Source organism: Anastrepha ludens, chromosome 3, assembly GCF_028408465.1.
Source record: "Anastrepha ludens isolate Willacy chromosome 3, idAnaLude1.1, whole genome shotgun sequence".
Taxonomy (NCBI): Eukaryota; Metazoa; Arthropoda; class Insecta; order Diptera; family Tephritidae; genus Anastrepha; species Anastrepha ludens.
The window spans coordinates 86,999,172-87,022,495 of NC_071499.1; the positions used below are offsets into that span (position 1 = coordinate 86,999,172).

General features: G+C 37.5%; 1 protein-coding gene across 8 annotated transcripts; it reads left to right on the forward strand.

The window, feature by feature from the left end:
• The first annotated feature begins 125 nt into the window (after positions 1 to 125).
• Positions 126 to 22,322, forward strand: LOC128858383 (uncharacterized). 8 transcript variants are annotated; one of them, XM_054094611.1, is made up of 6 exons: positions 126 to 184; positions 19,020 to 19,322; positions 19,392 to 19,518; positions 19,622 to 19,765; positions 19,844 to 21,136; positions 21,195 to 22,322. In XM_054094611.1, exons 2-6 carry the CDS (start codon positions 19,152 to 19,154, stop codon positions 21,335 to 21,337), a joined length of 1,878 nt encoding a protein of 625 aa, XP_053950586.1. In that variant the 5' UTR covers positions 126 to 184; positions 19,020 to 19,151; the 3' UTR covers positions 21,338 to 22,322. The 8 variants fall into 8 exon arrangements, with proteins under 8 accessions (XP_053950586.1, XP_053950584.1, XP_053950591.1 ...); XM_054094609.1 differs by having other exon boundaries at positions 130 to 425; XM_054094616.1 differs by having other exon boundaries at positions 130 to 425; positions 19,031 to 19,322.
• The last annotated feature ends 1,002 nt before the right edge of the window (positions 22,323 to 23,324 follow it).

Here is a 23,324-nt window from a genome sequence, read left to right on the forward strand (position 1 = left end):
CGACGCCGATTTTCAATCTATCATTCATGGGGCCATACAGAGCCGCTCGGCTTTTGCCAACAGTTCGTGCGAGCAAAGTCAGCGAACGCTTGTGACAACGGCAGCAAGTCAGTTTGCGTTTATATATCGCGAGGTAAAGATTGTGCACGCTGGTTCATTATTATTTTTTTTCTTTTTGAATGTGGTACGTCCAAACACGATATATAAGACAATTGAAAATGTTTCGCCTTGAATGGAAATTGAATTATTTTTTTTACTTAAGCCCTCATAACGGTCCTCAGTGCTTGATTTATTTTAAAAACTTTGATTTGATAAAGCAAAACAACATTAAAAACTACTTTATAAAGAGCAGCTGGTAAAAGCGAAGAGCGCAAATGTTAAGGCAAAAATGTTGCCCTACTATGCCGGCACTGTGAACGACTGATGTACGTACATACATACATATTTATAATAGTGTAATTACTCTACCTAACTTAACAAACGTAAGAGCCACCTGCGGAATGTGGCTCAAACTAACTTGTATAAATGATTACGCAAGCCTTAAGAAACTTAGATAGCTTAGAGCGGTGGGAGAATCATGCTACCTATGATTCGTTTCTTTTTAATTTTAATATTTATGATATTAATATTTTGAATACATTAATTTGAGGGTTGAAAAAGTATTAAGTCCGAGCTAATTATGAACGATAAGTTTACCATAAATATATATCTTTTCACCCTTCGCACTTCTTCGTTGAATGGATGACGCGAATTTTTGAGTTTAAGTTTACCATAAACCAAGAGAGGTTTATTTAATCTATAAATTTAAATATTCGAGAAAATCAACTAACATGTATAAAAATAAAGCATGTGACTAAACTATTAAAAAATCCGAATTAATTAATCACCACTTGAAGAACCACTGCGCATCAAATTAAAATACCTCCCGAATCGTCGAAAATGAGCTTTAGCGTGTAAAAAATAAGAAGTAACATCTTTTAGTTCAGGGTTAGCAGAGACAAGGTTTAGAATTAGAGCCCTCTTAGCCAAGACTTAGACATAATTTTACATATATATATTGGCGCGTACACCCTTTTTGGGTGTTTGGCCGAGCTCCTCCTCCAATTTGTGGTGTGCGTCTTGATGTTGTTCCACAAGTGGAGGGACCTATAGTTTCAAACCGACTCCGAACGGCAGATATTTTTATGAGGAGCTTTCTCATGGCAGAAATACACTCGGAGGTTTGCCATTGCCTGCCGAGGGGCGACCGCTATTAGAAAAAATGTTTTTCTTAATTTTGGTGTTTCACCGAGATTCGAACCTACTTCCTCTCTGTGAATTCCGTATGGTAATCATGCATCGACCCATTCGGCTACGGCGGCCGCCGTACTAAGGCCAAATTATCATACCAGCATCATTTGTTTAGCATAAACTCCACTTAACTCAGAAAACACAGAGGGATGCATTTTCTACCTATTTCGAATAATATTCCTCCAAATATGCTATACAACATAGATTTTTCGTACAAATGTAGAACAAGAAAAAAGCCGTCAAAGCGAAAATAAATTCAAAACAAAACATTGAAAACACGGATGATGGAATATATCGCTGGTGCAATCGTACGGAGGTTCTGAGTAATAAACTCTCAAAGCCTAGATAGATGACGGCGTTAATCGTGATTACCGGCGCAGTTAATTCTCATTAAAATTTTAGTGTTACGCGGATTAGTGAACAGCTGATTTGCTTATTGGATAGTTTTGTCAGCAAAAGATGAACCGCCAGCAACATATACATTTTGGTATTACTAAGGTATACCTGATACTAAGAAATAAATATTTATTAAAAAACAACTTAAATTTCTTGATCTCAAACTGATCCGTAATATCAAAGCAATTAATGTAATTTCGTTATTGCAAACTAGCGTTCCATCCAGTCTTTCTTCTTTTCTTTAAATGGTTCATTATTTTTCATTCACAATAGATATTCCATCATTCTTTGGGACCAAGTCTCGCTACCTGGTTACCTCCTGATCGAAAAACGCGAAACCAGATCGATCATGTTGTGATAGATGGAAGCCACGCTTCTAGTGTATTAAATGTACGTACGATCCGAGTACCCAACATCGACTCGGATCATTACCTTGTTGCAGCCAAACTGCGCACACGCCTCTGTGCAGCAAAAAACGTACATCTACATACGCAAAGAATGATCAACATCGAAAAGCTGAAATCGCACCAGACAGCCAGAAGATTCGCCACTCGGCTCTCTCTCCTGCTCTCAGAGAGTGCTGCCCAACAAACCGGCATGCATGAGCAATGGAGCAACATTTCTCGTTCTCTACGTACCGTCGCCGAATAAGAAATCGGATTCCGGCGAGCCCAAAAAAACAGTTGGTACGACGAGGAATGTCATGTCGCCGCAGAAAGAAAGGATGCCGCATATAGAGCCACGCTGCGATCGGGCGGAACACGAGCCATGTGGGATCGCTACAGAAAGCTAAGAAAGGAAGAGAGACGTTTATCCGACAGAAGAAATGAGAGGCCGAAATACATGAGTGCGAGCAGCTTGAGATGCTGGCCAACAGGAAAAACGTCCGAAAATTCTACTAGAAAGTTCGGCGGCTTACAGAAGGTTTTTGAGACCGGGGCATTTTCCTGTAAGAACAAAGACGGTAAACTGGTGACCGACATCGAGAGCAATCTTAAATTCTCGAACCTCTTTAACAGTGATAGCTGCGCATCTAACAGAGACTGGGAAGATCCCGATACCCCAATCGTTGACGACGGAATTGTCGTTCCGCTTCCCGACCATGACGAGGTGAGAATAGCGATAACGCGGCTAAAGAACAACAAAGCCGCAGGCGCCGACGGACTGCCGGCTGAGCTATTCAAACATGGCGGCGAGGAGCTGGTAAGGTGCATGCATCAGCTCCTATGCAAAATATGTTCAGATGAAAGCATGCCTGCCGATTGGAATTTAAGTGTGCTCTGCCCAACCCATAAGAAGGGCGATCCTGCAATTTGTGCCAATTACCGCGGGATTAGTCTACTAAATATCGCCTATAAGGTTCTAGCGAGCGTATTATGCGACTTTAAACTTGGAAAGTCTACGATCGATCAAATATTCACAATACGCCAAATCTTGGAAAAGACCCATGAAAGAAGAATCGACATACACCATCTTTTCGTCGACTTCAAAGCTGCATTCGACAGTACAGAAAGGAGTTACTTGTATGCCACGATGTCTGAATTTAGTATCCCCATAAAACTAATACGGATATGCAAGATGACTTTGCTCAACACCAGCAGCGCCGTCAGAATTGGGAAGGACCTCTCCGAGCCGTTTGATACCAAACGAGGTTTCAGACAGGGTGACTCGCTGTCGTGTGACTTCTTTAACATGATGTTGGAGAGCATCATACGAGCCGCAGAATTTAATCGCTCAGGCACAATTTTTTATAAGAGCGTACAATTGTTGGCGTATGCCGATGATATTGACATCATCCGCCTTAACAACCGCGTTGTTAGTTCTGCCTTCTCTAAACTGGATAAAGAGGCAAAGCAAATAGGTCGAGTGGTGAACGAGGACACAACGAAGTACCTCCTGTCTTCAACTGTTGACAGTTATAACTTCGGAGTTGTAAAAGACTTCGTTTATTTAGGAACCAGCATTAACACCGATAACAATGTCAGCCTGGAAATCCAACGTAGAATCTCTCTTGCCAATAAGTCCTACTTTGGACTAACTAGGCAACAGAGCAGTAAAGTCCTCTCTGGACGAACAGAACTAACACTCTACAAGGCACTCATCATTCCCGTCCTAACGTATGACGCAGAAGCTTGGACGATGACAACATCTGATTAAGCGACGCTTGCAGTGTTTGAGAGAAAGATTCTTCGCAAGATTTTTTGACCGTAGCCCGTTAGCCACGGCGAATATCGCAGACGATGGAACGATGAGCTGCATGAACTTTACGACGACATAGACATAACGCAGCGGATAAAGATCCAGCGGCTACGTTGGCTGGGTCATGTGGTCCGAATGTATACAAACGCTCCGGCTCTGAAAGTGTTTGATGCGGTACCAGCTGGTGGTAGCAAAGGAAGGTCTCTTTTGTGCTGGAAAGATCAGTTCGAGAAGGACTTGACTTCACTTGGTGTGTCCAACTGGCGCCGGTTATCACGAGAAAGAAATGACTCGGCCAAAATCGCGTAAGCGGTTATCGCGCCAATTTAGTTTTTAATCCCGCTTAATGCCACTGTTTGTCTAGGCTATAAGTTTCTATGAAAACTACGTAAAATTTAAGACTTTGAAAGTATTTAAAAAATTATGTGCTCTTATTTATTTGGAATGAGGCTGCATACGTAAGCTGATTTGACAGCCTGCGTAAACATCTCTAAGTTTTTACGTCACTCAAGTTTTCGACTAGAGTAATTACACTATAAGACTGTAGAGTGTAGTGGCAACATAGTCGAAAAATATTAGCGAAATAGTCAATAACATTACCAATCGAAGGTGGAGAGTGTGTGCCGCGAGTGTTAGCAAATATGTAATTGAGGTGAAGTGCATTAGGAAAGAGAGATGGGAATTAGTGAATTGTGTTTCTTTATGATTAAAATATTTATAAACAACCAAAGAGCGAAAAATGTGAGATTGATAAGACATAAATATGCATATTTATGCATACACACATACATACATACATACATATATACATACATACAGATTATATTTTTATATGCACGCATGCAGATAAATTGTTTTACTTTTCTTCTTTTCTACTTTTAAAGAGTTGAGTAAAAGATGCGCTCTTTTGAGCTCGTGAGCACGCTGCCAGATTGTCTTAAATTGCCTTTTTTTATGTTGCTCACAATATTTAAAAAAATGAGGGTTCTCTAAAGGACGGTTATACGAATTTAGGCATTTTTAAGTTTTTGTTTTATAGATATTAATGAGAATTTTGCTTATGTATTGGAAAATAAAGAGTAGAATATTTACATATAATTAACTCCTGCAAGAGTTCATTCGTTTTGCGTTTTAAGCTTAAATCTTCGCTACATAATCTGCACAACAATAACTCAGTATCTGAGCGGAAGGGCTTGTAAGCAAAGAGCGAGAGCGCACCTCACTATAGTGCACCAAAGAAAGAGACAGTTTGCTTTTGTTGTTTATTGCGCTTCCAATCGAAAGGCAATCGCATCGCATAGAACAATAAATTTAAAAAATAATATATGAAATTAGCTGAGTTTACTTTATTAAATTTTTTTTACTCTGTACAATAAAAACTCATTTATGTTTGAAAGTATTTCTTATGATCTATATATATGTATATATATATATATATATATATGTAATGTTAAGTGCATAAATTACAAAGCCCTGTAAATTTCAACTTTGTCTCTATCGAATGAATACGGCTAGATATTTCCCATGATTCAATTATTAAAGGTTTGCTCACTTGTGACATTAGAATTTTGACACTCCCTTACAAAAGGTCGCATTTAAGAAGGACGTAGAAAGTGGAAAAATTAAATATGTACATTTTTCGTAAAAATGGTAGCAAAAAACGTTTTCTTTTTACTTAAATTATAACTAGTACAAACAGAAATTGCCAGGAATGATATTAAAAAAAAAAATGTTATTAAGTTAAACCCTGACTGATATTTTGTGAATTAATTTTTAAATTGAAAACTGATCACGAAGTTGGGAAGTTTTACCAATATGAAGCTATTATATTACCTAAGAAGTATGGCCCTAATGAATTCCTTGCGCTTTGCTTTACTATGCTATGCCCACATAAGTTTGGAATTTTGACCCCCAAGTCGCGATTATTCATTCCTAACTACTTGACAACAAATGATAGAAAATGTTGTTTGTAATAGCAGAGGCTCCTTGACAGGCAATGGCACACCGGCCATGAAAAAACTCCTCATAAAAAGCCATCTGCCATCAGGAGGCTGTGATTAGTTCCATATTGCTAAATGAGCTCTTGTTGGTAACTTATGTATCTTTGAAGTAACGTAGTAAGTACTTCCCCCACCTGTATTTGAAAGGCATTGTACTCAAATTGTCAAAACGTCCATCTTTCCATTCATTGCCGCAAAAAGATGCTTTGTGATATCCTGATTTAATCTGTATGTCAGTATGTTTTCCATATCGTCTTGATTATTCACATACCGAGCAAGTGCTTATACACCCTTTTGAAAACGAAATGTTTTTCCTACAAATTTTACATTTCTTCCACTTTTGCTAAACATGTCTAGAGTTAACAACTCAGTGTCTTGCTAAGGGAGCCGATTTGTCAAGAGGGAATGAGATAGCTGCCTACTGAGCACACCTTTTATTATTGAATCATGGATGTTTCCGAAGGGAATTTTTGCAATGAATCCGAATGCAGAGCGCTTTTGGGAGCTTTTGAAAATTCGTCATGCTCGAAAGGAACATGCAAAGAACTACGGTATTACCAGAAATTAAAGCTTAAAGTATGCCTTTTCAAATGATAACTTTACCGATGCTCTTCTTTATTATTGCGCATTTGGAATCGCATATTTCTTTATTTGCATATGTATGCACATACTTAACAAAAACTACTATTTTTATCAATAAAATAAAAAAATATATAAAAACAAAATACAGAAGACCCGCAACGATTCGAATTCATCGTGTTGCTTATAGTCACGGTGGAGGGAGTACAGGAGATGGGGCACTAACGGGCTCTTAGCGATTTTGAAGGAATCAACTAATTGGCTAAATAGATTGTGCTGTCATGTCATGTTCTTTAGCTGTTTCGAATAATATTCTTCCAAATTAGCCTTACAAAACAGACTTTTAATGCAAATGTAAAAGGCATCAAATTACAATTATAAAAATTAATATACGAAGTTTTGAAGTTAATTACATCTTTTATTAGTTTCTTGTATTGTACTTTTATTCTTTCTTATTTTTATTTATGTAAAAGAAAAATAAACTTACAGTTAGTTCATTGTTACTTAGGCATGCCAAAAAATTTTGACGCTTATTTGATAAAAATGTAAATAATTAACATACACATGTATGTACGTACTTTTTATTTCTAAACCAGAAAATATGATAATATCCAATTTGTCTAGTTAAATTGGAAAAATATTATTTATTATTTCTTATGATTTAAACATAAAAGCGACCCGATTTCATCACATTAAAAATACTACAATAATTTCAGCTACTAATTTTTGAAAATATTGGAAAATTTAAAAGGTGGTAGATTTTAACCTCGACGTAGTAGAAATGCAATTCAGTCAAAAAAGGTGGAAAATCTACCACAAACGTAGTGTAGTCTGCACACTGCTGTGTGCAAGGCGGCTGTGTGCGAAGAAAACGAGAGAATGGTAGTGACATTCTCCTATAGACATGCATTTATGACTCTTTGCATTACGCTAGCCTGTTATTAACAGCAGTTATGTTAACAGAGTGTCCGAACGCCGGTTGTAAAAATGTAGTGCAGTGTTATGGAAATACGAAGCTTCTATTTCGCAATTGCACATGAATGATATAATATTTAAATTTTTTTCCAGTACTGATCTGTTCGCCCCTTGCGTTACACGTGTGTATTTGAATAGTATATTATATTTTTTTACAAATATTTGTGGATATATGCATGTATGTGTAAAATATGTGGCTTATTGTTTTTGAAATGCCATTCCTTTGTACAAGTTTGGTTTCTTTAGTGGCCCCATAAAATGATTAAAAAGTAGTTTTTTCAAAAACACCATGCAGTATCTAAACTTTTAATGAAAAGTAAATCTACTATTTCGCTGTTTTGAGTAAGTTATTAAGTATGTGAGCAGCAATAATATTGAGAAAGCTGCAAAACGTGTGAAAACCCCTTCAGTGATAAACATTTTGCATATATGCATAGATCCACATACGTATATGAGTACCTGTATGGCAAATAATTGGTATACGTATGTATGTATATATAATTGGAGCTTACTCCCTTTTTCTCCACAAATGGAGGGATCTACAGTTCTTCGCCGCTTCCGACCGGCAGATGGTGTTCTATGAGCAGCTTTTTCATGGCAGAAATACACTCGGAGGCCTTGTGTTTATTGGGCTCCTGGGCTTAAAGGCATAGAGAGAAATGAGACAGCGGATGGAATAGCTACAGAAGGCGCGAGATTCGCAAGGGATCAAATAAGCCAGATAGTTAAACCCCTGCGCACAATTCAAAAATAACTAGAGGAACGAATGCTAAGAAAGGCAAAAGGCAGAGATGGCTTAGCTTAACCAACTGCATAGTCGCCCGGCTCACGCATATGATGACAAGTATACTAAATCGGATCGATAGAGGGAACTGTAGAACTTTAGTTAGTATATGAACACTAAAAGTACACTTCTCAGTTGCAGCACACGCTGAACCCTTAACCACATTTGCGGGAAATGTAATGAGATGGGTACAAGAGAAACCCTGGAGCATCTTCTATGCTACTGTCCGGCTCTCTCGAAAACTAGACTATGCTCCCTGGGCGCTCTCAGCTTTTGATGCATATGTTTGATAAATAGGTCTCTGATCTGGTATCGCTATGGAGAAAAATTATCGTCAGCCAGCCAGTATAGCCTAACCTCACCTACACTCGTACTTTTTATCATTGCCTGCCGAACAGGTCAGCGCTATTAAAAAAAGCTTTTTCCATCATTTGGTAGTTCATGCCCGGGGTTCCGAACACGAAATTATGGTGGTCATACAAATTATTAAATAAAATAAATAACTGTTTACAACAAAAAATTATTTTTATCTCAACATTTTCCTCTGCGGCCTTAATCAAATGAATCAAAAATTATCACTTGTAGGTTTTAATTTAAAATTTTTGAACAATAAATTTTCTTATAACAATAAATTTTCTTATAAATTTTTGGCAAAACGGTTTGTTTTTTCATGACCCGAGAAACAATTTGACACAAAAACAAATAGAAAATATTTGGCCCTAATAAAGTGAAAGGGAGTATTTAAGAAGTATGGTGTCACAAGAGCGGTTCAATAGGGAGCTTTGCATTCAAAAATGTTTCCTCTTTGTTTTATTATTAATATTCTATTCTTTTTTCTATTCTCTTCATTTTCAAAACCGTAGAGAGTGAGCAAAGTGTTTGCTTTAGTCAAAAAGATTACACAGGTCTACATGGTTTGTGTGAACACGTTTCTCATTCTAAGAAAGTTGTGGGTAAAAACCTAAGTTTTGGGTACTTTTACAACATATTTTCCCATGAACCTGATGTGGTAGAGGCTCCAATTTACATATATACAAATGTAAAAATTAAAGCTTGAATCTTACGTAAAATTTGCTTTTTGAATCGGCTATAAAAAAAAACTTATCAATATGTTTACAAACTTTCTTTTTTACTTTGAAGATTAAACATTGTCATTTATGAATAAAAAATAATATCGTTCAAATGACTGCCACGACTGGCTTTACAGTAGGCCATTCGATCAACCCAAATTTTTAAGCACATTTTCGATTGTTTGGACTCCAATTTCATGAATGGCAATTTCGATTTCGTGTTTTAAAGCATCAATCGTCTTTGGATGGTTCGTATAGCATTTGTCCTTAACGGCTCCCCACAAAAAATAGTCCAACGGGCTTAAATCATAGCTCCGAGGCGGCCAATTGATATCGGAATTTCGGCTGATTATTCGGTTTTCAAAAACGGTATCCAAAAGTTCGAGTGGAACTTTGGCAGTGTGACAAGTTGCACCGTCCTGTTGAAACCAAATGTCGTCCATGTGCATCCTCTTCAATTTTTGGAAACAACTCGTTGAGCATGTCAACGCATTGGATGGTCATTAGGCTTCAGTTCTTGCACCAATTGAACTTTGTAAGCCTTCATACCGAGGTCTTCATGCAAAATTCTCCTCAAAGAAGTGCGTGAAATGTTCAATTCTTGAGAACGATGACGAGTTGGGGTGTTTGGATGTTCACGCATATTTTCAGCTACAGCAGCCATGTTTTCGGGTGTACGCACTGTAGGAGCACGTTCACGTGTTGTTTTATCCATTAACGATCCACTTTCAAGAACACGATTAACAAATTGAGCCACAAACTGTCTTGTTGGCAAATCTTTTTTTGGAATTTTTTTTTCAAATTTCTCACAGTTTGAGTAGAAGACTCAACACTTTGGAAATAGGTTTTCAATATTTTCCAATTTTATTCAAGCGTATAGCGTCCTATTTCGTAAATGTCAAACCTTTAAGTAAATTATGAACACATTTGACATGTCATTTGTGTTACCATTCTCAAAAAAATAGGTGGTTTAAAAAGCAAACGCTGTATGGCCTACCCTTTATATAATTGGCGCTTAAGTCCTTTGTGGGTGTATGGGAGAGCTCCTCCTCCGATGTGTGGTGTGCGTCTTGATGTTGTTCCAGAAATGGAACAAAAAAAACTTGCTGTTTCGACAGGTTGGGTTCAGAAGGAAAGGGGGTATTAGGTGCGCAGGTTTGATGGGCGTGTGAAAAGGTAGTTAGTATCGCGCGGAGTGGCATATATTGGGTATGTCGGTGTCAATTCTGGATAGGTAGGTGCTTAGTTTGCTACAGTATCCCCAATGTTATAGTGCCAAAGTTACGCGCGTTCTCGACTCTTTGGACTCCGAATACGGCAGTCAGGGGTCGGGAGCTTAAGAAAGTTGTGAGTGTCTCCCAATGAATGCCATTGGGCGTATGTCTAAACACTCCTCGCCCCAGTAGTTGTCGGTTCGTTTTGTCCTAGATCTCGTCGGATTAGTTTAAGAGATGCCTCCTGATGTACTTGGGAAGCAGATCAGGTTCAAGCAGGTATCTACAGGGGTGAATCATACGGTAACTATTTGCTGAGTTTTTGTTGTGCTCCTAAACTGGGAGCATTTGTGCCTCATTATGCAGGTGTTGTAGGCGGGAAATCAGGAGACATCCCGTGGCTGTCCGAATTGCATTGCTTTGGCATGTCTGGATCTTTGTCCACTGCGAATCACTAATTCCAGGCGGCCAGACAAGTGCACCACAATTAACTACCGGCCGGCTAATTGCTTTCAATGTCCCCAGCAACATTTCTTTGTCTTTGCCTCAAGTACTGCCTGCTAGCGATTTGAGAATCTTTTTGGGGTTTTGATCTTTAGTAGCAATTGCGGTTGTGTGAGAGAAGAGAAGAGCATACTACCGAAAGTAACTCCCAAAATTTTGGGGTTGTTTACTGTCGGTATTGGGAGAAAGACTGGTGAGGTAATCGTTCCGCACAGGCTATCGAAGTCATTGTCCCACGCCATTATTGAGCAATCGTCAGCATAGTCCAGTGCATTGCATAATGGCAACCGATTCTCCGTTACCGGAATGACTCGGGTTTTTCCCGACCAAGGGCTGCCGCCCCTGTAAACTAGCCCTGTCTAGTGCACCGAACTATTCTGGTTTTTCTTCATGGTTTTTGTGATCTGGACTTTCGATCGTGAAATACATCAATCTCATTCACTCCCTCTCTCTCACTCTCATTCAATCCCTTTGTAATGAAGGCTTTGATCATTTTGTTAACTAACCCGTAAGTTTTCCAATAGGCGCTTACTTATAGCTGATGATCTGAATCTATTAAGACTACATTCTTAGACGAATATAACTGTATTTTTCCTTTCATCTTTCATCTTTCCTTTTCCTATTGATCCTCGAGGTTAGAAATATCTCCCTTTACCAATTCTAATAAACCAATAGTTAATTTGCCCAATCGTTTCTATTTTTTACATTTTAATTTTGAAATGAGAAAACAATGCACATGATTTCAATAACTTTTCTCATGGTTTTGTTTATGGCTTCTGACGATTGACTTGGTAAATCACTTTTCTTATTCATAGCACAATCACCATAGACGTTGAAGCCCGAAATTTTAAAGATTTAATCCCAAATTTGCATAAAAAAATGATTTTGAGTTATGAAAATTTTTATTTTGACTTGTCTCTTTGGGTACTGCAGCTATCCAGTTCACAGGTGTCAAATATGGTAAATGAATGAAGCCATTTAAAAAAATTATAAATCTTCCGATAGGATGATTAATTTTGCCCCACATTGTATAATACTCCTAATTTTTTAGTCCCTGATTCGAGTTATCTTGCGGTGGATCTGCATATAAATTCTCTCCTTATCCCATTTTCTTGGTTTGGTCCAAATATGCAAAAAAATCGAACAAGTGGATTTTCCATAGGAGGACTGAAATGCCAATGCATATGTTTTATTTGAAATATATTAGGAAGGAGTGAGATTTTTCGTTTTTTCTTCAAGGGGATATCAATTCCACAAATATAATAATTTGGTGAGCTTTTGTCAAATTTCAGCTGAAGGAAGAAAAATGAAAGAAAATTCAAACACTTTGACAATCACGCACCAATCAGCTGATGAAACAACACCACCTTGTATTTGATTTTATTTGTAAAGAAATCGTAAATTGTAAAGAATCGATAAAGGATTAGCGAATATAGTAAGAATTTACAGTTTTGCGGTGAAGTGACATCACCTTTATATGATGGAATAACAATTCGTATACAGGACACTATAAGTGCACTATTTCTCTGCCCATACCTGTACACTAGGGCAGGTCGATTTAAAAATCGCTCATTGCTCTGTGAAAATCGTATTTTAGGGATCAAAATAAGAAACTTTGCCGAAGAAACCGTACCTCTAAAACGAATTCTGATGTCCCCCAATTCGGGTCGAACTTTCCATTCGTTCCAAGAGTTGACCGCTATTTTAAAAACGTGTTTCTGCCATTTGTTAGACAGATTCGAACCTGTGCACTTCCGAATGGTAGTCATGCACCAACCCATTCGGTTTATAAGAGCAAAGAAAGAGTTACGAGTCTGGTGTATAAATTGAGGCTCATATACGAGGTTCTTCACAACCAGGGAAAAAACTTCATCGCGGACTCTTAAATGATCTCATTGTGAGGGTAAGCACTCTCAGCTAGAAGCTCCTGAATACATCATTCATGGCTCTTAATGTTTGCTGGGTTGTGGCAATGGCCAACAAGTATAACAGTGGAATTGATATGCAAACATTTTTGTGTGTATTTTGGGGATGACGTTTTTTATATGAAACTTTGTGGAAATGCCGGAATTTTCAAATGAAATGAATTGTAGAAATGAGCATAAAAGTTCACATGAGCATAAAAGTATTCGAGCTACAAATTTTGGGTAAAGACACAGATAAATTCATACGTGCAAATATAAACTACCATTTTTAAATTAGCTATGCGGTCGTGCAGATTATTTACAAAACAAGGGTATAAAAAATGTCACTTGTCAGTGATGATCGCGGTACAATTCATACATATACATATATTACGAAAAGTATTCTAAAAGCCTCTTTGATTAGCTATACGAGTAAACCTTCTTATAGCGAAGCTTTTCCCTCATAAATGAGCTGTAAAAGAGCTATTTTTCGTTCTACGCGGGAATGCAAATCGTATGAGTTCGGTGCGTTTTATCACTAATTTTCAGTGAATTTCGGGGATTTCCGTTATCTTGTCTCCTATTAAATCAGTAAATCTGTTAACTCCTTCAAATTTTCTGAGAGCCGGGTAACAGCCCGATGATGGCCGCACCTTCTGAATCAATTTCACGCATATCCTGTTCAAACAGCTTCAATTTCCAATAAGTTTGGCTTTCGGAATTTCAATCAATAAATTACAGGGCCGAACAACGTCAATTTGTGATCTGGACTTAGAAATCATGGTCAAGTGTATACTGCGTGCACAAAATTGAATCAACATTAGAAGCGCTTAGGATTATTATAGAGCTTCCCAGTAATCGGACGCTGCAACATATCGATGCGTATCGCACCTGAATACTCCTTAGCCCAACATTTATTGTATTTGTATTATGTATTTTATTTAAATTCGTTTTTTTATGGATCTTCAATAGATGAATTCATTCAATAAAATAGTGATGAATTTGCCATTTCCGCAATGCGATATTTTTCAAAGGTCGTTTATGTAAAATTTATAGATAATATCAAGGCTCAAGATTTTGTTATCAACTCTTACAAATGAAAGAATTTATTTTACTTAATTTCAAATTAGAACGAGATTTAATATATGAATCATAAAGTTGGCAAAGTAAATACCTGCCTAATTAGCCCTATCTATGCATTTTGTATATTTAATTGATCATTTTGATAAGATAACGAAAACTGCACAATTTATGCAAGCGAATTCAGTTTTTATTCACTTTGACGCTGTAAAGGTAACGGGACGGACAAAATATTCAATTATAGTTTTTCTGAAGATTTTGTTTCAACCAAATAATTTCTTTCGGTAAAGGCCAACATCTATTTGCAGTAAAATAAATAAATTAATTAATTTTTTATCGTAAGGAGGTAGTATAGTGGCTGTGTAAAAGGCTTATTTCAGGATTGTGAAATGTCATACAAGAAAGTGCTAAATTCAGTCCGAACCGAACTTTATGTATCCGCGCACATTTTAGTAAAATTTAATTTTGGCTGACTGTAAATTTTTGGAATCAAACAAACTCATAGACAACGAGAGTTGTAGCTTGTAACCAAGGATGATCGAACACAAAGTTTGGCCATCCGAAGCAAAATTGTGAAACTAATTCCATCTGTTACATCACGGGGGTTTTGTCATCAGAGTTGTGACGGCTTATTTCAGACGTATTCTTACGCTCTTCCAATCAGTCGTTGTTCAGACGGCAACAAAGTAACATAAGAAATGATTGCGTCAATTTTTTCGAACATCAGCAACACAATTTCAGTTTCTGTCGGCCTCTGTCATAAACACACTGCTGCTATAACCCTCGTATTATGCCAGCTTTGCATTCTGCACATCGTAGCTTGTAACTTCATGTGAATGGTAAAAAAATGGTGTAAAAGTATTTGGAACCCTATTTCCATTAATTTTATAACAACAACTGCTGAGGCGTAAGCTGGTGTATTGCCGACTTCCTCGACTCAAACGAATGCCAAACACAAAGAAATAGACCGATCCGGCTGAAATTTGGTGTGTGTTCTTCCAAGAAATGCTACTAACTAAACATAACCTCGATACGCGCTAATAATGCCATCTCGCTGACCTTTTTAAACGATCTTCATTACTATCCTCGAAAGCATGGTTCTCCATTTATCTCTTATTGCTTGTGACAGATTTATTAGTAGAATTAGCAGAAAATGTAACTGAAATATGTTCAACATTTTTCAAATACAGCCCGCGAAAAAAGTATAGAATTACAAAAATTTTGCCAGTTTAGACTACTTTCCTTTGGTCTTTTTAATTTTTATTAATTTTCTATAAAAATATAATTCTACAATAATTGTCATATAAATAAAAATTTCAAAATTTGTACAAAATTCACAAAAATTCCAAGACTTTTCATCAAAATTTCAAACTTTTAATCAAAATAGATCTTGTTTCTTTGTGGAACAATAAAATTCTAGGCTGCAGATTTTTGATTATATGGCGGTTGGAAATTGTATATTTATGTATAAGTTATTGAATTGAAAACTAAAAAAAAAACGCCTTTAATAAAAAAAATTGATTTTGAATTATAGAAGACTAAAAATTTTGAAAATAAATAAAATAAAAATTAAAGAAAGGATGGCACATTTTCTCCTTATAATCAAAATTTCGTGTATTCGTTTTATGGAAAAAGGTGCAACACGGTCAACGAAGCATGATTAAAAATGAGCAATAAAAAATAAGAATTAGCAAAAATGTTCAAACTTTCATTTTTCTGATTAAAATTTTAGAAATTTGTATTAAACTTTATCGATCTTTTATGAATTTTATATAAAGTTTTAAACTTTATACGAGGGGTGGCTTTTATATTAGAGAACAAAAACAAATTTTAATCATCGAAAATCACTTCATTGTTTTTCAAAATATTCTCCATGAAGATCTATACACTTTTGCATGCGTTTGAACCAATTGTCGAAGCACTTTTGCCACTCTGAATGAGGTACCTCCAAAACATGCATTCTGAATGCCGCACCCGCTTCTGCAGGTGTCGAAAAACGTTGACCTCTCAGTTTGTTTTTTACGTACGGGAATAAAAAGAAGTCATTCGGTGCCAAGTCAGGACTATACGGCGGATGACCCATTAATTCGATGTTTTGGGTGCTCAAATGCAGTTGTTTGAGCCGATGTGTGAGAGCTCGCATTGACCTGGTGAAGAGTGATCCGTCTTTGGCGATTGGTTTTCCTAATTTCTTGGAAGACAACTGGCAAACAAATGGTTGTGTACCACTCAGAATTTACTGTTCTGCGTTGTTCTAGTGGTACGGTTGCGACATGTCCAGTTTTTCCGAAAAAACAGGCGACCATTTGCTTGGAAATGCTTCGTGCGCGAACAACTTTTGTTGGATTTGGCTCATCTTGAAACACCCATACAGTCGACTGCTGTTTACTTTCGAGCTCATACGCGTAAATCCATGATTAATCACCTGTAACGATGTCATAGACGTGTTTCGAAGTCCCGCGATCATATTTTTTGAGCATTTCCTTCGACCAATCGACACGAGCCTTTTTTTGAGCGATTGACAAATTGTGTTGGATCCAACGCGAACAAATTTTTTTGACAGTCAAATGTTTATGCAATATTGAATCTATGCTGGTCCCACTAATGCCTAAGATTGTCTCAATCTCACGATAGGTCACATGACGATCTTGCAATATCAGTTCGCGCACAGCATCAATGGTTTTCGGAACAACAACTGATTTTGGACGACCTTCACGAAATTCGTCTTGGAGTGAACTACGACCACGATTGAATTCACCATACCATCGATAAACACTGGTCCTTGATGGAGCTTCATCGCCAAAAAATGAATTAAGTTCATCCATGCAATGTTGCTGAGTTAATGCACGTCGAAAGTTGTATAAAATAATCGCACGTAAAATGTTCACGATTTAATTCCATTTTTGGACCGAGATGAATCTTTTAAGTTACTGTAAACAACACAAATAGCGCTGGTATATCAAAACGTTCTGAGTACGTAAAAGCCAAAAAATGTCAAACTTTGCGATACAGCTGTCAATTGCCAGATTGCAACACCAGGGTTGCCAAATCCCGACATATACAAGGCACCCCTCGTATTTATATGATATTTGCATGGAGCGCGCTTTACTTCGGAAAGGCGAACTAGACAAAATGTGTCGCCTCATTAAAGCTCAAAATGCAGGATTGCACTGTAGAGTCGATGGATAGCCTTATCTAACCCAATTGAACTTACGGCAGGAATTCGGCAAGGCTGCATCCTTTCGGAATTCCTGTTTCTTATCGATATTGCCGAGATACTTATCGCAGCAATAGACCGGAAGCTTGGAGGAGGCATTTTATGGCATCCAATACGCTGGCAGAACCTGGAGGATCCAACTGATGCGGACTTCATAATGCTTCTCTCCAGCCAAAAAAACCATATGCAATCAAAACTGGACACTTTATCATCTCATGCAGCAACCATATATACATATTGGATTGTTAAATAAGTTCATAGCGATTTTATATATATATATTTTTTTTTGCAACGATTCGTTTGCTGCTTGCCCTTTTCTAATATTCATTCGATAGAACTCTTTCTGCTCTACAAAACTATCAGGTCAGTCCATAAGTTCATGGGAAGTAGGTTGGGCCATTTCCAACGTGCATAGAGAAGGTGGCATAGGCGAGTTTACAGCGCCGGAAATGGTTTGTAAAGTTAAAAAATGGCGACTCTGACGTCGATGACACGACCCGCAGCGGAAGGCCTTCTGAATTCGATAAAGAACGTCTCAAATCACTTTTGATGGAGAACGGCCGCCAAACCAGTCGTGAATTGGCGAAAAAAATGAACTTCGATTATACATCGATTCTCAATCACCTTCATTCAATGGAATTTACCGAAAAATTGGGAGCCTGTGTGCCTCACAAGCTCAACGAAAAAACAAAGTAAGTCGCCTTAAAATCCTCGCATTCTCGACCACCATTGAGCAACACACCGTCACACCGACTCGTCACGGGATATGAGCAATGGTGCCTATTCATCATTATAAAACAAAGAAGGGATTTCGCCAAAGCCGAAAGTCAATCCGGATCCTCATCCAAAGATCATGATATGTGTTTCCTGGAACTGGAATGGCATAGTGCACTGGTAAATGCTCAAAAAGAATGTCACGGTCAACAAGGAGTTCTACATTGCCCAGCTACACTGCGTGAATGAAGCTGCTCGACTGAAAAGATCTGATCGACATGGTTAAACCATACTCATGTTGCACAAGTCGTCGAAGCCGCGCGCCAAGAGCTCGAATGGGAGGTCCTTCAGCTTTCGCCGTATTCTTCGGACCGTGCACCGACCGATTACCATCTTTCTGCTCAAAAGGGCGTTACCTTCGATAACGAAGAGGTCTTTAAAAACTGGCTCAACAACTTCTTTAACACCAGACCAGGCGATTTTTGGTGGAACGGCATTAACAATTTGGGAAGAGGTTGTAAACAGCAACGGCGAAAATATAATTGATTAACTTATTATATTATTGTTTTTTGATTAAATTTGATTTTTCGCTAAAGACGCTACGAACTTATTCGCCAACCCTATATATAATATACCATATAAACTTTTATGAGAATTAAAAAGGCAAAAAGAAATTTAGTTTTTAATTAACTTTTACTTGCTAAATAAAAAACAAAAATGATTTTGAGTGATTGAAAGCTTTATTTTGATATTTATTTACGCGCTCCATCGCTTGATTGTTTGTTTACTGCAGCTGTCCAGTTCACAAGTGTCAAATATAACTGACGTACGACGCCATTTGCAAAAATTATAAGTCTTCGAATAGGGTGCTTTATATTGCGCCACTATATTAATTTTGCGTAGTATAGTTTTTTCGCGGATTAAACCTCAGATGGAACAGTTAGGGCGCATTTTACGTACAGAAAATATTTTCTTTTTGACTAACCACACCTCAAAAGCATTCATACAAGTAACTGCTTCCGGAATACAAGTCGGGAAAATTATAAAAACTAGCAAATCCAGTAAAATTATAAAACTCTTTTCTTATTTTCAGTTTTATTTTAGATTCGCCTTGCAGACCTCGTGATATAGCTCAATCGTTCCGGGAATTTACATATACACCTACATCCATTTATATAATACGCTTACAAATACAAAACACATACACATACATATATATACAAAGATGGCTTTAAAGGACTCTACATCCGCTGAGAAGAGCAATGCATCCGTCTATCACACAACTACAGTGCCAAAAAAGCCAAAGCGGCGTGACAAAAGTGATTTGGGACCCAATTTCGTGGCGCCCGATGGCGGTTGGGGTTGGGTGGTTTGCATAGCAGCCGGACTGAGTAATGTAAGTTTCTGCGCATTGCACTTATTGTTTACTTATTACATTTTATTCCAGTAAAGTTTTCTTCCTCAGCTTTGCATGTACCCACCACTGCAACAATATGGTATGATTTATCGACAACGTTTGGTGTACTTAGGATTCTCCGCCAAAGAGATTACCACAATAGCGAATGTTATGCTGAGCGTGGCGTCATTAGTGGGTAAATATAAATTGAATATGAAGAACTTTGTTTCATAATTAATTTGAAAAACATTTTGTCTTAATCATGGCGCTCGATTTTTGTCATTTTCAATTTCCTTTAGGCATTGTCAATGGTGCCATGTTTCGCCGCTTCTCATTTCGTCAGGTGGCCATCACCGGCAGTATTTTGATATTCAGCGGAATTTTACTCACATCTTGGTGTGCCACATTTTGGCATTATATTCTCTGTTTGTCAATTATATATGGTAAGTATGTGTCTCCGTCGCTTATGGCTCCGTTCTGTTCTGAATCTCTATTGTTCTGCTTCTTTTACTCCAAAACAGGCTTGGGTCAAGGCCTCAACGTGAGCGCCTTATCGCTGGCTGTGAATACATACTTTAAAAACCGTCGTCGACGTGCAACTGCTTTTACCTGGACTATTACGGGTTTGGGGCCCATTATATTTCCACACTTCACTTCCCTTATATTGATCTACTACGGTGGCCAGGGCACAATTCTAATTTATGCAGGCATTTCGTTGAATACTTTTTTGTGCGCTTTGACGCTGCAGCCGGTGTTGTGGCACTCACCAAAACCGCAAAACGTTGCCGAGGAGGAGGTTAATGAGGCAACGAAATCGCTGTCAATTCCTATTAATGCCAATGAATTGGAATATGAATGTAAATACTGCCAGTATATGAAGCACGATCGGGTCAGTGTGGCCGCACCACTATACGCCATCGACGACAATGAGTTGGATACATATAGTTACGAGTTCACCGAACCCGGCACTCCTCTGATGTCACGTGCCAACGATGGCTGGTTCGGCTCAAAGTCATCGCTGAACAGCTCAATACGCTTGAGAAATAGAATAGTGCGCCATCTGTCACTGAAAGCACCAATCGCAGAGGCGGAAAGGGATGGCGATGAAGATGATGATGCTGAGAAAGAGACGTTCAGTTTGGAGAAGCCTAATCAAGTGAATATCGAGCTTGCGCAACACGTTAATCGCACTGAAGAATTCCGTTGCACCTGCGCAGAGGAGAAGGCCGCAGTACAAAAGCTCACCACTGATGAATTGCAGCATGAACAAGAAAAGCTGAAAGCGGCCGAAGAAGCTGAGGAGTTAGTGCGGGAGAAAATGAGCTTTAGACAGAAAGTAGTTAAATTTTTCGATTTAGATCTGTTGAAAGATTTCACTTTTGTCAGTTTGGTACTCGGCATGACGGTGATGATGTTCGCCGAGATAAACTTTTCGATTTTAATACCCTTCATTTTAGATCAATATGGTTACAACAATAAACAGATCTCTACTGCCTTGTCCATGCTAGGTGGCATGGACATTTCTGTGCGCTTCCTGACACCTTTCGTGCTAGAAAATGTTAAACTAAGCAATCAAGTGTTATTTGCTTTCGGTATCATCGCAATCTCGCTAGGTCGATTGCTGATTACAATAACCGACTCATACTATGTGACACTGGGACTATTTGTGCTCATTGGTTTCGGAAGGGGCTTCCGCACAATCTTCTCATCCCTCATTATACCCACATATGTGCCTTTGAAACGTCTGCCAGCTGCATCTGGTCTACAACTTGTCTGCAACACTTTATTCTCGCTGTCCTTCGGGCCGCTTTTAGGTAAGAATCTGTGCGAAATTCGAACTTTCTGCTCCTAATCATGTTTTGTTATTTCCAGGTGTCATTACCGATGCAACAAGTTATACAATGACAATCCACTTTCTCAATTTGCTGACTTCTCTTGCTTTGTTAATGTGGCTGTTGGAATATTTGGTGCGTCGCATGCTTGGACTGAAGCGTAAAACAACAATGGAGGACTAGCAGAATATTTAATAGTAATTTTAAATTGTTATTTAGAAATATTTAGTTCATAACTTGTATATATGTATGTACGTATAATGTGTGGCCCAAAAAGGGCTGTCTATATTGAAAAGAGCTATTTTGTAATAGGCGAACGCACAGCGCTGTTGTTTGACAACAGTCAGGTGTGAGTACTGAGATTTAGTCAATTAAATTGTGAATATTATGATCCTGTAGGTTTGCTACTTAAGTATTTTTTGGAAGGAACTTAAAGGATATGGAATTATCTGAAAGAGTCGGCACTGTACCATAATTGCCTGTGAAACCTGGGCAAAAGGACCAACCTCGCTAGACGGTCATTATGGTCTATTACATTCTATACATAACATTCTTGAAAAACAAAAACATCAGAACTTTTACCAAGAAGCACTGCGTTTTCCGCGATTTCTAAATAAACGGCCTGTACTTAATAATATCGATTTTAAAAGATTTTTGCGTTACTTAATAGTATTTGTTATTTACAATGTAAGTATTTTCTACCTTATGATAAAAAATAGTCTGAATAGATATATGTAGACTAACATATTATTTTATATATTAGTCTACTTATTAAATTATTCTTACTTATAAAAAAAAGAGGATGGAGTGCTTTTAAGCGTACGATTTTTGTCCGTCCGTTTGTTAGTCTGCCTGTAAAATATATAATTTTAATGTAACGGCTACACATTGGTTTCAGCAGGAATAAGGGCTAGTTCCTCACACAGCATCACAATGGGCCATAGCTTGAGTGTGTTCTGCAGTGGACAACCAATTCAACCTAACCTAACCTAATGTAACGGTGATTTTTCCCCGAAAATTTAGTTCTTCCTCCTATTGCAAGTGCACACATACATATGCAGTAATTTTATCACTATTTTCGGAATTCGATAATAGAAACTTAGGATTTTTTTTGAGTCTAAACCAATAAATACTACTATATGCATTAATTTGATCTGTACAAAAGTATAAAAACAAAAAAATATTGTATATATTTCTTTTATTTCTTTAAACGAATGTTTTTATTAAAGAAAACATAATAGAGATGTTAACAGAGCAAAAGGTAAGCATTTGCCATGTTTTATTAATTTTTTAGTATGTAGGGAGAACCTTCGGAATAACAATCAGTTATTGAAAAAAAAACCCTTCTGGGGGCAATTTTGATTCTAAAATGCGTGTAATCGGGTACTGTAGTACAGTATTTTGTGCGTGGCTACCACTTTGCGGGCCCCAGGCTCGAGATCCACTGTAGTCCAAACCCAAAAAAAGGATGTGTATATGTATATATATATATTGTATAATCGCTGAAATATAGGCATATATGTAAACTATTCAGCCGATTTTGTTCATTCGATAGTTTCTATTCAATATTTGTGAAATTTGGTAAGAGGTGTGACAACCACAATACTCATCTTCAGGTAGGAGTTATGGCCAAATTGTTGCAAATTTCTTGTTTCGATTTTTTTTGCTTTTTACACTTTTTTCCAATAATATCCTAAATGTAGGCCCGTTAACAAATCTATTTATTCTGCAAAAGTTCCTCTCACTGCTGTTTATTTAGATGATAATAGAATTAAGTAATATGAAATTTTATTAAAAAATATTAAATTAAAACAAATTTTGAAAACTTTCCTAAAAAAATCATAGATTCAGTTAATTTTATTTAATAGCAGAAGCCCAAAGTAGAGGTTTCGGTAGTTTCAGGCCTATTTTTGTAAATTAAAATAATTAAATACCATTTAAAAACAATTTGAAATCTGCTTGTTAGCCTATAAACTATGACCTATGACCTCAACCTGCTTACTGAAGCAATACAGGAACAACTTCAAGGTACCGGTTTCAAGATCAATGCTAGAAAAATGAAATCGCTCCATCTTAATGAGGTCACATCAGAGCCGGTTGCAGTGGACGCACAACAGTACGAAAGCGTAGAGAAATTTCTCTACCTTGGCTGCATCGTCATCCCCGAAGG